Source organism: Stegodyphus dumicola, chromosome 7 (genome assembly GCF_044657685.1).
Source record: "Stegodyphus dumicola isolate Sdum_Otavi_A_Nest chromosome 7, ASM4465768v1".
In the NCBI taxonomy this organism is placed as follows: domain Eukaryota; kingdom Metazoa; phylum Arthropoda; class Arachnida; order Araneae; family Eresidae; genus Stegodyphus; species Stegodyphus dumicola.
Window position 1 is genome coordinate 176,586,779 of NC_140774.1, and position 15,927 is coordinate 176,602,705.

Consider the following 15,927-nt stretch of genomic DNA (forward strand, 5'->3'; position numbering starts at 1 on the left):
ATCCAGGCAATTTGAATGAATCACTTGTATTTTTTCCTCATTCAAGGATTAAAATATATATATGTTCAAATAATGATTTCAGAAAAGCTCAAACACTAAATCATAATGAAAATTTCAAATGTAACTGAAATTATAACAAAAATTGACTTCACTGAAATGACAAAAAAAAAAAAAAAAAAAAAAAAAAAAAAAAAAAAAAAAAACCCTCAGGAAAATTCATTTATTAACATCCATCAAATAATATACAATCAGATTATTTAAATAATACTGATTTATAGTTTTTATACATCAAAACAAAAAAACACCAATTATCATATTCCGTAACAAAAATTAGCAGCTAATTTATCCTATGTACATTCTGCAGTGAAACTGGAACTTAACATTAAATAAAGAACTGTATAGTACGAAATAATATAACCAGTCTATTTCCAACATCTATAATAGATTACCCTTTACACATAGCACATAATACAATAAATAATTAGGGGTTCAGAGATAATTTGTATAGCAATAAATAAAAACATTTCAGAAACTGTAAAAAAATTTGTTTTTATTCAACAGCTATGGAACCAATACTTATCAGCCAAACAAGAATTCCAAATCATAACTTGAAACTCTTTTTCAACTTTTAAAAAGCATTCCAAATATTTTTTACCATATTTAGTTATATGCGATACAAAGAGTTATGAAGTCATATTTTTAAATAAAGCAAGGTCTCCATATATAAACATTTCAAGATAAGTGTTTTTAATTATTCCTTAATTTTTTAATAATCATGTATACAACAAATATTTTACACAATATCATTGAAAAACGCATAAAAAAATAATTATCCACATACAGCATAAGAGTGGTATACTGCCTTGCTTTAAGAAGCTGTGCTTCACCAATCTATATCCTAGTATCAATACTTGATACAAAGTCAATGGTTTACTTCATTATCTGTATGTGATTCATAAAAAGTTGAATTCTACTGATATATAAGATATGCATGATTAAAGTGTTTGCATTTTTTTGTAAACACATGCACAGAAAAATTGTTCCTGCATTAAAAGGAAACCCTTTGTTTAGCTAAGTATTTTAAGAGCACTTGCAGCATTTTGTTATCCGAACCTTTCAAAAGAAATCTAAATACCAAAAACCAGTATTAAAAATTAAATGTTCAGAAAGTTGAAAATCTAAACTTCCAAGACTAATTTCAACTTTCAATGCACTAGGAATCCTAGATACTCAGTCACTGATTTACTTATCATATGTAAGTGCTTGAAGATAAAGTGCATTATCACGTCATAACTTAAAGGACATGACAAATTAAGTCAAATGTCTAATGTCACATTTGGCCACACACAATTATGACAATTACGCACAGTACTGATTATGTAGGAGAGAATTCAATAACAAATGTAACTTTTCTGCCAAATTTCTACAATCAAATTTAACCCCCAAATTAAAAAATCTAAATTTTAAAAAATGCAATAATTACTTTGCATGAATGAAATGACTACATACATAGGAAGCATTTTAAATAGAAACAAAGTATATTATCAAAATGCTTGATCAATTTTTGTAAGTGATGGCAGAAATTTTAATTTATATTTCTAGTCACAATTGCAAGAAATGTTTCTTATAAAGACAATGCTAAAATTTGTCATAGTAATGCGAGATAAATTGCATAGTATTAAAAGTGATGGGATAAAGGATTGTAACATCCTTTTTCATTAATTATACGAGATTATGTGGTACATATGAAATATAAAAATGTTTTTATGATATCTTTTAGTTTAATTTCTGTAAATCATGACAATTTTTTCTCTAATATAATATAGCAAAGTATATATTTACACATTTTAAAGTTATGTCCAAAATTCACATAAATATTAATCATTATAATGCTTTACTATTTACTGCTATACCAAACCTCTAGCACCCCTATTTTTAAAGAAATGGGAACTTTCATGTGACCAATGCATATGCATATCCAGTTATAAGTTAAAAATAAAGGATAATTGAAAAATTTAACATATATTTTGCTAACTTAAAGGTAACAGCAAATTTAAAAAAAAAAAAAAAAAAAAACAGAAGTTATGCTAGATTAAGCTGATATTAGAGGAGGGGCAAAGTAAAAAGTCTGACATAGATATACTTACACCAAAAGCCACCATTTCCAATATTAAACACATATATTTCAACACATTTAGGAATGTCTATGAATTTGACTTAATTAGCAGAACTATAAAAGTTTTAAAATAAATACATTAATATCTTAAAAATGTTTTTATATGAACCCACTTTTAACTTTTCATTTTTTGTAAAGAATTGATGAAATTTATAAACTGGAATAGACACTTTCTCGAAGTTCAAATTTCTTTTACAGGAAGAGAAGATTATCCTTCCATGTGTGTGTGTGTGTGTATATATATATATATATATATATCAAAGCTATCAAAATAAAAAATTTTTGACATAATACTCACTAATACACTAAAGGCAGAATTTTTAATTTGTCTGATAGTTAAATTAATAGTAGCAGTAAAATGTCAAAAATAAGATATTTTGAACAAACATCATATTATAACTCTCTTCAGTACACTAACAATCTTTATGATTATTATATACAAAATACATAATATCTTTACAAAAAATAAAATCACTTTCTTTTTTAAAAAAAAAAAAAGGATTTCTGTAATATTAGGAATAAAAGCTGTTTTATAATTATTAAAAGTATTTAAATGCATATTAATATAACTGTATTCAAACAGTAGTTAATAAGAATATAATTTAAAACATTTACAAAGAAATTAAAATAATTTTTATGCTGTAAAACAAATGAAAATGTAAAGGGCAAAAAATACTGCTGAAATTACATTCAATTCATATAAAACTAATTAATAGTACAGTGAATCATCCACAGCTTTCAAATGTCTAACATTTCTAAAAGAAAGTTAACCAAGAAATTTATTAATCCAAAGCTACAGATAAATTTGTAAAAACATTCATAAGAAATCAAAATGGGAATATGTTTATTTTATAAAAAGACGGCGAAGTAACTGATTTATGGCTAAAAATGCCATCACATCAGCTTAATTTTGTTGAAAATGAGTTACTTTTTCTATCATCCCTTTCAAATTGGCTGTGAGCAGTATGCATGCATTGCGAGCAAAGTAAAACTAATCGGAAGCCATCAAATTCCATAAGTTTAAGATACACTAGCAACTGAAAGGAAAAAAACAAAATAAACACAAATATAAGCAACATTTAAAATAATCATGCAAACTTAAAGCTGAACAGGGAGGAGTTAATTACAGTAAATCTCAAATCTTATTTACTATAACTAAAATTATTAAAATTTTATTTTATTAAATGTTCTTCAAAACAGATAAACTTAAAAAAATACTAAAAATGAAAAATAAATAGTTCAAATTTGCTGAAATATACATACGGTAATAAACTTAAATTTGCAAAATTAATAAAAGTTCTACGATTTAAAAATTAGGCAGCTCTGCATTTTTTCATTGACCATTTTCAACAAATAAAAACTGTCACCAAGCAATGTAATTTTTTAACCAGGACATCACTCATAAGATACACTCAGTTTTATATAACCTTGATCAGTTTTCCTTTGCTATATATTCATATCTTTTATCTGTTGCTAATTAAATAAAGTATGATCTGTTTCTTCAAACTCCCCCCCTCCCCCGATCGACTGCCACAAATTATGTGAAATCTCCACCACAGATTATTATGGTGAACGGCAAAATATACAAGTATCAAAAATTATAACATTCCTTCTAACACCATACATTAAAAGAAATTTAAATTAAGAAAAAGGCCACTATTCTACTGATTTTAGGCACTGAAATGTTTAAAACTCATTGCCATCCTTTTAAGCAACTAAGGATCTAAGAATCATATTTCTAATTTTGGTCAATTAAAAAATTCATAAAAGATACATAACTTGCTCAGCATTAAATAAAATGAGCTTCATGATGATAAATATACTTAATTCAACCCAATGTTAATCCACATAGAGGATTAATATATTTTTCTAACCTCTTATTTTGACAACAAATTCTAATTAGCTAAATATATGCATTAATTCTTGCATATATTTTTAATTTATTAAACAAAATATTCCTTCCATATATGGTTTAACACTTTAAATCACAATTCTAATTTGTATTCCTCGTCTACTTAACAGATGTTCTCTTCCAGAATTAAATACACTGAACACCCTAGAAGTTAAGTGATATGCTTTCCTTAATCCTCTTAACTTATACCAAAAAAGACAGAAACTGAAAGTAAATGATTCAGTTGTATATTATGTTGTAAATATTAAGTTGTGTTGAGAAAAATCATTAAAATATTTATAACTAAAAAATTTAATGTAATTTTTTTAAAAAATATTATTGCTTGACATGCACAGAAATTAATTCAATGAATTTTAAAAATACCCATACAAACTATCAAACAAATTATCACAAGATCACTGTATAATATACAAACTGTTATATTAATAACCATTACAAATACATAATTAAATCATGATATTTGATTTGGATATGTTCATTCATTTTTTATAAAGAAAATTATTGAAGAATTATCTTTATAGTTTAAAGCATTTCATTTCCACACTTTCAAACTTTATACATAAATTTTCTTAAAAATATGCAATTTTCAAATCCAATTAGATATGCAAATTTCAACTGTTAAAAGTTAAAGAATACTTTTTACTTAAATGTTAGCTTGCAGAAGCCAATTTGTGAGTATGCAACAAATTTATCATAAATGTATGTTTTAAAATCTAATCCCTTATTTCAGAGTAGCTATACAAAATCAATATGAAATTCTGTCTTTAAAAATAAGTGAGTTTATCAAAACTGCAAACACGTCAATATAATTTTCTCAAAATTTAAAATATAAACATTTATAGAAACATCTGTTGTATATATGCACATTAACTACCCAAGAGCACATAGAAAATTTATTTCACTACATTTAATATATATATATGTATTCATAGTTATACATATACATATATACATGTGTTATGTGACAGAGAAAAAGGGGTACGTTTATCAGCAGTTTTCTTACTAAAATGGCATCTCATGTTACCTGGAATTTAAATTCGTACAATGAAATGGCACACAAAAGTTGACTAGAGGATACAATTCCATATAAAAATTCAGCGAAAGAATCATGCCCATATTTAATAAGATACAATCAGAAAATAGAAATATATTTAGTACACAGCTTAGGTTCAAATGGTGTTCCCCTTCACTTCAAATGCAAAAATTAAACTTTGTTTATTTAAAAAGTTACAATTGCCATAAAAGAATATCATATATTTAATACAAAGAATATTTGATATAAACTGGATTGTATCAGAAAATAAGAATGCATGCAAAGTTGAAACACATACATTTCCCTAATTACATTTCATGCCTATATCCCACTAAACATGGAAAGCTGAGGCATCTATGAAATATTTCTAAAGAAAACTTCAATTTTTTTTAAATGAAAGAAATAAAAGATTATTTTAGTATTATAGCATAATTATTTTAAAACAGTCATAAAAACATAACTTAAAACATTAAGCTCAATACAGAATAATTAAATAAACCATAATTAAATTTAGTATGTTTTATAACAAAATACAAACAAAAACTGTTTACACATGTTATATAATACATAATTATAAACTAAATATAAAGAATATTAACAGTGATTAAGTGCCTAAAAAGTGAAAAAAAGGAACATGAAGGAAACTATTAAACAATAATACAGAGAGAGAAAGAAAACAGGAATGTAATCATGTAAAGGAAAATGGATTTTGATATTTCCAAAATATTTAGAAAAGAAAGGAGGAAAAATTATTATTTTTTTATGCATCTTATACACTATTATAGCATTATGCAAAAATTCAGCAACAGTTTACTATTTGAGGTTTAAATTTAGGTACCTCCAAGAATAAAAATAGTTACATTAAATTTGGTTGGAAAGCACTCCAAGAGAGAAAATCCCAAATGTACTACAAAGACAAAACTAAAATGTGGTTCCACCTGGCATCCACAAAAAGCACTTTCAAAGTAATGAATAAATTACAATATTCAGATATTCAGTCATAAAGGAAAGATTAACTAATGATTCAAACCTTGGCAGCAGACAGTTTAAAACTGACAAATGACACTCATCAGTTATATCACAATTTTGTTAACAATAGCTCTGATGACTGGAAAAATAGTAAGGATCAATTTCAATATGCTGATGCTATTGTCTTACCATACCAGACGGCATGTTTTACATTTTTAAGCATTGTACACTACGCACAAAAAAAAAAAAAAAAAAATTAATGGGGGGACAGTTCTATGCGTCTCGTTCTACTGGGCCGATTGACGAAATTCAACTTGCGTTTTTCATGTCTCAAAAGCGTGACTTAGGATATGTATTAAATTTACATAGAGCATTGCTCTAATACAGATATTTTGACCCAAAATCGGCCCTTTTCTGAAATAACATGCCATTTTTTTCCATATTTCGATTCTACAACTCAAATTACATCAAACTGCCACATTCTGTAAAAAATCGCACTAGTAGATTTTAAAAAAAATTAGTTCTCAAAATTTTACCTTCTCAATGTTAATTGAATTTGGTATATATTTATTAATATCTTTTTCTTTATTAAATGTATTTGATTCTTCCTTTCACATATCGAAATTTAGATTTATTCCAAATAAAATTTGCCCATTTTTTATTATTTATTTTTTAAATTTGTATTTTAAAGTAATTTTTATAATTTTTTCAAAAATAATTTTGGATTATGACCTATAAAATGTCTATTATCATCTTAAAGAAGATTTATTTCTAAGCATGCATGCAAAAAATTAGAGTTTTTCATTCAAAATTTCCTAAGATATATATGAATTTACATATTGGCACATTTTGAAATTTGGCATATTTTTTATAATTGATAATAATGCCAAATATGCTTTATGCACTTTTAAAATTATTTGAAAGAATGAATGATGTACATTTTTTTTCTCATGCACAAGGAGAAAAGGGAAAGAAAAATAGTTTGCTATAAGTTAAGAATCTCGCCAAGTGAATTATTCTTGGCGCAAACTTGAAAACATGCGCCAAGATAAACTTTTAAATTTCTCCATAAATTTTTCACCAAAAATGACAAAATTCAATATCTAGGCAACGAGTCCTAGAAACGAAATATGGAAAAACAATTGATGTGTTATTTCAGAAAAAGTCAAACTTTGTGTCAAAATACCTATGTTAGAATAATGCTATATATAAATCTAATATATAGCCTATGCTGCACTTTTCAGAGACAAAAAATGCAATTTGAATTTCGTCAACCGGCTAGGTAGAACAGGAGATATAGAACTGCCCCCCCTTTTTCTCTTTCTTTTCTTTCTTTCTTTCTTTTTTTTTTTTTTTTTTTTTTTTTGTGTGTGTGTGTGTGTAGATTCATTAATTCTTTACTTCTGATAAAGAACACTATATTAATAAATGGATACCAACTATGTTATATACAAAGTATAGTTCCTTCACAGCATAGTAAGAAACTTCAAAATATAGAGCTACTCTAAAAGTAAAAATGCAGGAAGCCAAAAATATTTAATAAATATAAAACATTCATTTAAAAATAGAAATAAAAAAGGCCGCACAAGAATAAGTATAGTGTAAAACCATCAATATGTAAAAATTGTAAAACTGCCAATACAGTGAGGACTAATGTGAAAATGCATTGTACACAAAAATTAACTAGCAGCATCTGATATCTTAAAAAGCTTCTTATTCACTGAAAAACACAGCATGTCTGCTGTGCTATGTAACAATATATCATTACTTCTGCCCAAGTCATAGAAACTGTTCATAAGTACATATCTCTATAACCCAATCACAGAACAAAGAAAAAGAAATAGAATACTTAATAATATACCTCCGCTCTGCTCGTTTTACACTTTTTGGGCACTCAATACTTTATTTTTATTAATCATAGTCCTGAAAGGGGTAAGAAATTGTTTAACTGCTTTTTTTACTCTTTTAGCAAATACTTATGAACATCACAAAATCATTTAAATTTGCATGCACACTAGAACACTAACCATTCAGTTGAAGACAGAGTATAAAAAGGATAATGCTAAAAAGCCAAACTTTTAACACTTTTTCTGACATTTAAGTATTTTCAAACAGTTAAAAAATTTTACTGTCACACAGCTTAGCAAAAGCTAGAAAATACAATGCAAGTCAGAAAAATAACACAATGTATTATTTAAATATTAATTTTGGAGGCCTTCAAAATGTTAAAAAAATACATGGTTACACAGTGGCATGAAACTCGTAGTTTGAATGCACATAAACATTCATAGCATAATTTTATGCACATTTAATACAGTCATAAATATTTCAAAACTAAACTCTGCATTCACACTCCTAAAATTAGACTCTGTTCTTTGAATCAGAAATACAAGCACCAACTATTTACATAAAAGTTTTCTCACAGAAATAACAACAGGTTCACTAGAATTCAAGATATTTCAATCTTAACTGTAAAATTAGAGGCTTAAATTTCATGCTCCAAAATTTTTTTGATATCTTTATTGAATATTCGATATAAAAACTAGATCCAAAATATTTTTATAAATATTTCCTGGTGTTATATTTTATTATGAATTAATAAAGATTATCAAAAAGAAAGTAAGAAATTACAACTGTATACAATATTATTTCAATTGATATTCATCACATAAAATGCTGTTTTCATATTTTAAAAATCTAAGCTACAAGTATAAAAATTAATAGTAAAATTAATTCTTTCCAAAAATAAATTCACTTTTATGTTCTTTAATAGCTTATATTAAATTTGAATAACTTTTTGAAAAATTAAACGCCTTTTGAAGGGCAATCAAAAATTTAGTTTTCTGATTTTCTTTTACTATTATATAAACGATATGTTCTGAATCCTTTAAATATAAATAACGTCATATAAACTGAATACCTTTTTACATATGTGGTAATTCTTAATCCCTAACCTAATGCTAACATTCACTGCACAATATTACAGCATAGCTGTGTTTCTGCTTTTGTATAATTGCTAACACTATGTGTAATTTATGCATATAGTTTCATATCATCGTAACACTGTTAAACATCAACCTCTTATACCTAGCAAAATGCATAATAAAATACACATAGACAAAAAACAATAGACATGCACGATATTTTTTCTTTTGTTAGGTTGTGAAGATCTGTAGATGTTATTCTGTGAGCACATAAGGTGTGGAAACCAAATCAGCTCATTTATCTTAAGAATACACCCATGCTGAAAAATTAAAGTGCAGTTAGTTAGAAATGAAAGCAGTAAAAGAAATTAGCAGAAAAGTGATTAATTCAGCAAATTTGACAGTAAATAAACATATTTACACCCTTTTTTTTCACCAAGTAAGAGAGGCTGTAAAAAAAAATAGGTTTTAAAGCAACAGAGATAGATACTTTCGAGATAAGTAAAGAAAATAAAATTTTAAAGAGAAAGAAAAGCATGAATAGATTTATTTTAGCAACATCATATATGTTTTGCACAACTGAATACACCAAAAAAAAAAAAAGAGTATCAAAGCAACAAAGTTAAAATACCAGGAGAATGAAATTTTCTACCTCCCTTTATGAATTAATAAAGCCAGACTTTAATAAATTAATACTTCTTGAAATTAAATAAATTTAAACCCGAGTTTATTTTTGATTTCAGATGGAAAAGCTTAGTACAGCTCAAAGGAGAATCTCATGCTGTATAAAAAAGAACTGCATTTTTTCAAGAGAAATCAAATTTTTTACATCATTTTATTATTTTTTATTCTAATTATTAAGTATCACACTTGCACCAATCAATAAATTCATATTATTTTTGGGAAAAGTTTTAGTATTTTTATGTCAGTAATATAAAAATCACCCAAATTAAATACATGCATCATGACAAAGCTTATGAAACTGGTACACTTTTATGAAAACATCAACATACGAACAGAGATAAATGCATGAATTTTTATTCTTTGCTGTAAAAGATATGCCTATTTACACCTATTTTTTCAACAATGTGAAGCTTCAAGAAAATGAAATGGACACTTTAAAAAACATAAAACAAGCATACCAAGCACATGAACAAGTCTCCAGGTAGAACAAAGGCTTTCCAGAAAGCCAAGAAACTGCTGACATGACAGCCACTCTGGACAACTAGAAAAGCTTGTCCAAAATTGCTAAAAATGCAATAAGAGTGAGGGGGGGGAAAAAAGTCTTTTGCTACCAAACCTTTGAATAGTAAAGACAACTAGTTAAATTTATATCATTTCTAGGCAAAAAATTTTAACCTATAAATCTAATGTCTAGGTTAGACAACCACCAAACTGGTTCTAATTTGGAGGGGAGATCCACAATATTACCCACTGTTGAACAGAAAAAAAAAAAAAGTGCTTGAATTTTCTCCAACACACAAGAATTTTCCCAAGAAAGTCAAAGCTGCTAACAAATCCTAGATTTTTTTTTTAACATGACCAGGAAATAAACTATCTCATGTCAAAGCAAGAGTTATGTATGAGCAACTCATGCATCAAAAACAAAGAAAATTCAAAACCAGAGCAATTCTGACTTGAGTCAAGAGATTATTCAACAAGGAATTAACTCAAGAACAAAATTAAACCAACATTACTACTGCAAGGTTCATGAAAGGCTTCAATGAAGAGTCATTCAATGAAGTTCACCATACATTCCTAAGAATTTGACATTTTCTGATGCTGCACACTAAGGTGTTCTCCATTACTGATTTTTAACTCATTTAATTTTTATCTCATTTTAAGAGTATTTTAATAACTCTCCAGATCTGAATCTGCTATTTCACCTGCTCTTTATAATTATATAGCCTGTGGTCATTTGAAGGTGATCGTAAAAATTATTAAAACGCCACCTTGCGTACTTTTTTTAAAATTTCAATTGATATTAGTTCACAGAAGAAATTTTCAAGTCTCAAAAAGGTTTCCAAAATTTTATTCAGGTGTCGGTATACTTTCACAATTCAATCATTCTATTTTTTTTTTTTTTTAAATAACAAAAGTACAGCATTCCCTAATAATTTTAATGCAGAGGAAGGCAACAACATTTGATATTGTTAACATATCTCTCACATATAAACATGAAATTTTCACTTATTTTCTAATGTCTCAGAGCCAAGATACACTACTTCTTTATATTTTTGCATGGATAAAATTAATATTTTTAATATATACTTCAATAATCAGCTTTATTATTTCCCAATATAATGATCAAGAATATCTTCAGATTTGATTTAAATATGCTGTAACTTTTAAGTGGTTAAATGAATGATTCAGAAATACTACAGACAGAAAAAGACATCCTTTCTGGGGTGGGGGCTTTTATTTATAAAAAACTTACAATATAACAGAAGCAATGTGGTTAGAGAACTTCTTAACAGTTAAACCACACTTACTTATTCCACATACCTCTTATTTTTAAATTCCAGAGATGCTTATTCAAATATATGTTCATATAAGACACATCAATCTAAAGACACTTTAATTCATGCTTTTCTAAATATCTTGATTAAAATCACATATTATTAAAACACTTATTAAAAGAATTCTTCCATAATAATAAATAGCACTGCTAATGAATGATAAAATCATGCTAAATGAATTTCAAACTCTACAGAATAAGCTGATCAGATATTGAAATGAATATAAGGACAAAATCTCCAAAATGGAAAACAAATTTTAAATTGTGTTTGGAACTAAACGAACAATCATTACACATAATTATTTAGTTTATAAGGCAATTTATATATATATATATATATAAGGAATTTATTACAGTGTATTGGTCAGTTTGTTATGTGCCAAAATCTTATGAAATCTTTAATGCAAAGAAGTTCAACATTATTGAAGTTACAGATGACCCATGTCAACAAGACTCTTCAGTTCTTTGCATTAATGCTTGTCAAGTATAGTTTATACTCATATTTTATGCAACAATTAATATAAAATATCATCACTTAATAGATACAATAATTGTGCATATTCAATAGTTATTTCCAAACTTACAACATGGTAAACTATATTTTTACAAAACAGAAGTCATAATTTATACAGCTTTTGAAATACATTAGAATAACAACTTCTGCAGTTTCAAAATGATATCAAATGCTTTATTTTTCACAGATGTTACAAGTTTTTTTCTTAAGAGCAGAGAAAGAATATAGAGAAAAACAAGGAAAGCTTTTTATATTTGAATGTTACTAATAACTCATACATTCAGCTTATTACTTTTATTTTTCAACAATGCCCTATTCCTGAATTAAAAATCTTTTTGGTAGAAAATATCCTCTTTTCTCTGCGTGGTTTAATCAAAAAGTTTTCTGGATCTTCCTCTAAATGGGGGGGGGGACTTGCATTGTGAGGTATTTTCGCGTAACCTCAAATGCATAAGGATCAAATACTGTGGATCTTAAGATTGGGAAATATCTGATCAGCTTATCATAAAAGGCGCTTTGCAGCATTTTATTTTGCAGCAAACTTTGCTAATATGTTTGGGAGTGAGCTATTATAATTCAGAGTAAACTGAAATTTATTTGGAGATGGGGAAAAAAAAAAAAAAACAAGGGGGGGGGGGAAAAGGTAATATTAAAAGAAAATAATTTTAAAAAAAATATAAATTAGCCATGCAAATTATTTTTTCAGTTACATTTCATAATTTTGCTTTATCTCCCCTCCCATAACATCAATTTTTAGGTCTTCTAAAATAAAAACAAAGACCTTATGGTCAGACAATATATCATTTCTTATGAATTAGTTCATCTAATGACTGAACAAGTTTTTCCTAAACATGGAGAAAATTTCCTGAATTTTTGTACATTTAAATAATGTATCTTAATTTCAGGTAATTACAGACTAGATTACTAAAATACTGTGTTAAAAGTTTAATTATGGTCAAAATGAATACTTTACAAAACTTCCATGATTGTATGTCAGTAAGTTTCCAAACATTTAAAACATTCAGATAAAAATGTTCACACTCCAGAATATTTAAACACCCTTGACGGTAAAATGACAAAAATGCATGGGACTACAAAGCAATCAAATGAGATACACATTTTATTACTGTAATTTCAGATGCTAGCTACTAACTGTGCTCCAAGACTCTTGCAGAAATTTGATAAGAGATAAAACCTTGACTAGGGAAGCCATTATTTTGTCATCACGACCAAATCGAGGCTAAATCACTGAAAATCTTAATTATGTAGTAGAAGATGCGGAGAACGTTTGAAGAATCACAAAATCACTTGAGATAATCAAATATCTTATTACTTGTTGATTGCTCTATGGACGTGGTATATTTACAATAGAGTCAATATACACCCCCACAATTTTGATGATGATGCATTACATTTTTAACAGAAGCAGCCAAGCAAGAGATGTCTTTTAGCTAGTAAGCATAGGCAGAGAAAGAGGTTTACATTTTTGATAACTTAGCAGTAAGAAGTCAGCAGCAGATAACAGACCAGTTAGGCCAACGAGTAATGAGCAAGTGTGTTATGTTCACAATGAAATTTTAAATCAGAGTGAGTTAGCTTTGGTTCTCAATGCAATTTGATTGGATAATTAATGTTGCTGTAAAATGATTATTGGCTGTTTTAGTTCCATTTACATCATCAGAATTACGCAAGAATCATACGACACGGATTAGTCTCAAAATGACGCAGTGCAAATAGAGATTACTATTTTTAAAATACAGAGGGGAAATTAATTTATGTTGCTAATTTAATCTTTTACATATCTTTTATTTTTCTTACAGTGCTCGACATTGAAAATGCAACACCAAGAAGGAGTGGTCAGAAATTTATGCAAATTTTAGAGTAGACGCACGTCACTGCGAATAATGTGAAATGCGTAGCTCTCCGACACACGTGAAGTAAAGGAAGGAATGGGCAATATCTGTGACATTATTTCTGCCAGATGAATTATCAAAGAAAGTTGGATTTTGTCCTGGAGGACGCGTGTAATAGGAGAGAATGCCAGGCCACCGTCAATGAAGGCACTTCCAGCAGATAGCCGATTTTACGAGGGGTATGGTGACTGGACTGAGAAGGGCGGACTGGTCCTTATGTCAAATCGCAGCTGATACCCACATGGATGCGAGCATTGTGCATCGGCTATGCCGAACATGGTTGGAACAAGGAAATGTGGGTAGAAGGAGGGGTGCAGAAGCAGCCAGAGTGACATCTGCACACGTGGATCGACGCATCCACCAACAAGCTGTGGCGGTCCCGCAAGTCACTTGTATGCCGATTCTGCAGCATGTGCAAGATACCCTGGATGATCCCGTGTCGACCAGAAACATTTCCCGTCGATTGGTTGAACGTGGCCTGCACTCAAGGCGTCCGTTAAGAAGACTGACATTGACCCCACAGCATACACACGAACGTTTAGAATGGTGCCGGATTGGAGCGATGTGGATGACAGAATGGTGAAACATCGTGTTCTCAGATGAGTCATGCATCTGTTTATCCAGTGGCAGTCGCCGCATACGTGTGTGGCGTCTACGTGGAGACAGATTTAATCCGGCAGTAACTGTGGAACGCCCCACCAAACGACAATGGGGAATAATGGTTTGGAGCACTATTGCCTACGATTCCAGGTCACCTCTAGTTCGTATTCAGGGCATTATGATGGCCCAACGATACTTGGATAATATACTGTGGCCGGTGGCAATCCCCTACTTTCAGGGGCTGCCTAATGCAATTTTGGCTGATCTTTGGAATATGGTAACAGGTAGTTTCGCGACATTTTGGAGGCGATAAAGGTTACTACCTAGGACTTTGGTAATAATGTGAGAAGTACTCAGTTCCGATTACGCATTATTTTGTGTGAGGGAAATGAGAGATCATGAGATATGTCATGTGACATTAATGGACGAATTACACTTCTGTAATCGGAAAAGGGGGTAAAATTTAGAAAAATATCTGTAATACTATATTATTTTGTATTCAGCTTCATTGTGTTGTGTGAAATAGTGTTGATTAATTTTCGAATTGCATGGTGCTATGTAAAGTGAATTCTAAATTTTTAATGCGTTTATCTGATAATAATAATAATAAATTGAGATTATGTGAAAGGAAGGATATTACAGATAAAGTTTAAATGGCGGTGCAAGAAATCTGGTGAAAATGGACATTTTGTGAAACGGAGTGTAAGGAAGGATACGTGGTTTGCTAAAAGTAGTTTGAGTATGGGTGAAATTTTATTAATTTCTTATTACTGGGTAAATAGACTGCCAGTTGACTACTGGATTTCGGATTTAAAAATCAGCAGTAGTACTGCAGCCGATTGGAACTCTTTCTGTAGGGAAGTGTGCGTGCCACGTAATGAAGATTCTGAAGAAGATTAGGTAAGTTAGTATTTTTAATCATTTGAGGATATTATTTTTATGCATTGTTCTAAATGTAAGAAGTAAATAAATTAATATGGTATTATTGGAAAATTGTTATTAGCAATGATTTAGTTTAAAGTAATTAGGATTGTAATCTAATTTTTATTAATTTAATGTATGTGCTTATTTATATTTTAAGTAGTGTTTTTTAATTTAATTATATTTTAATTTAATGATCGCGATTTTGTGAGTTATATGTTTGTAGTATTTTGGAATACGTTTGAGTAGTATACGTTGAGTATTTTCATGTATTTTCGTGAAATTTTTCTAATTTATGAGAAAAAAGCAGTGTACATGGATATAGTGAACAGTGTGCACAATGCCATTTTTGTGCAATTCTGGGATTTTTTTTAAGTAAAAATAAGTCGACGTGTACATGGTTTAGTGATATTTTAATTAAATGATAGTTATTTTGTGAATCTTATG

General features: G+C 28.5%; 1 protein-coding gene across 4 annotated transcripts in view; it reads right to left on the minus strand.

The window, feature by feature from the left end:
- Positions 1–204: 204 nt before the first annotated feature.
- LOC118193557 (vesicle-associated membrane protein 3-like) overlaps positions 205–15,927 on the minus strand; it is a 45,082-nt gene continuing 29,359 nt past the window's right edge. For 2 of the 4 annotated variants that reach the window (XM_035364659.2, XM_035364663.2), the window contains exon 6: positions 205–3,213. In XM_035364659.2, the coding sequence (XP_035220550.1) occupies positions 3,197–3,213 (17 nt within the window). In that variant the 3' untranslated portion in view covers positions 205–3,196. Of the gene's footprint in view, positions 3,214–7,463; positions 9,335–9,435; positions 9,464–15,927 lie in introns of those variants that run through there. The other 2 variants (XM_035364662.2, XM_035364661.2) reach the window with 2 other exon arrangements.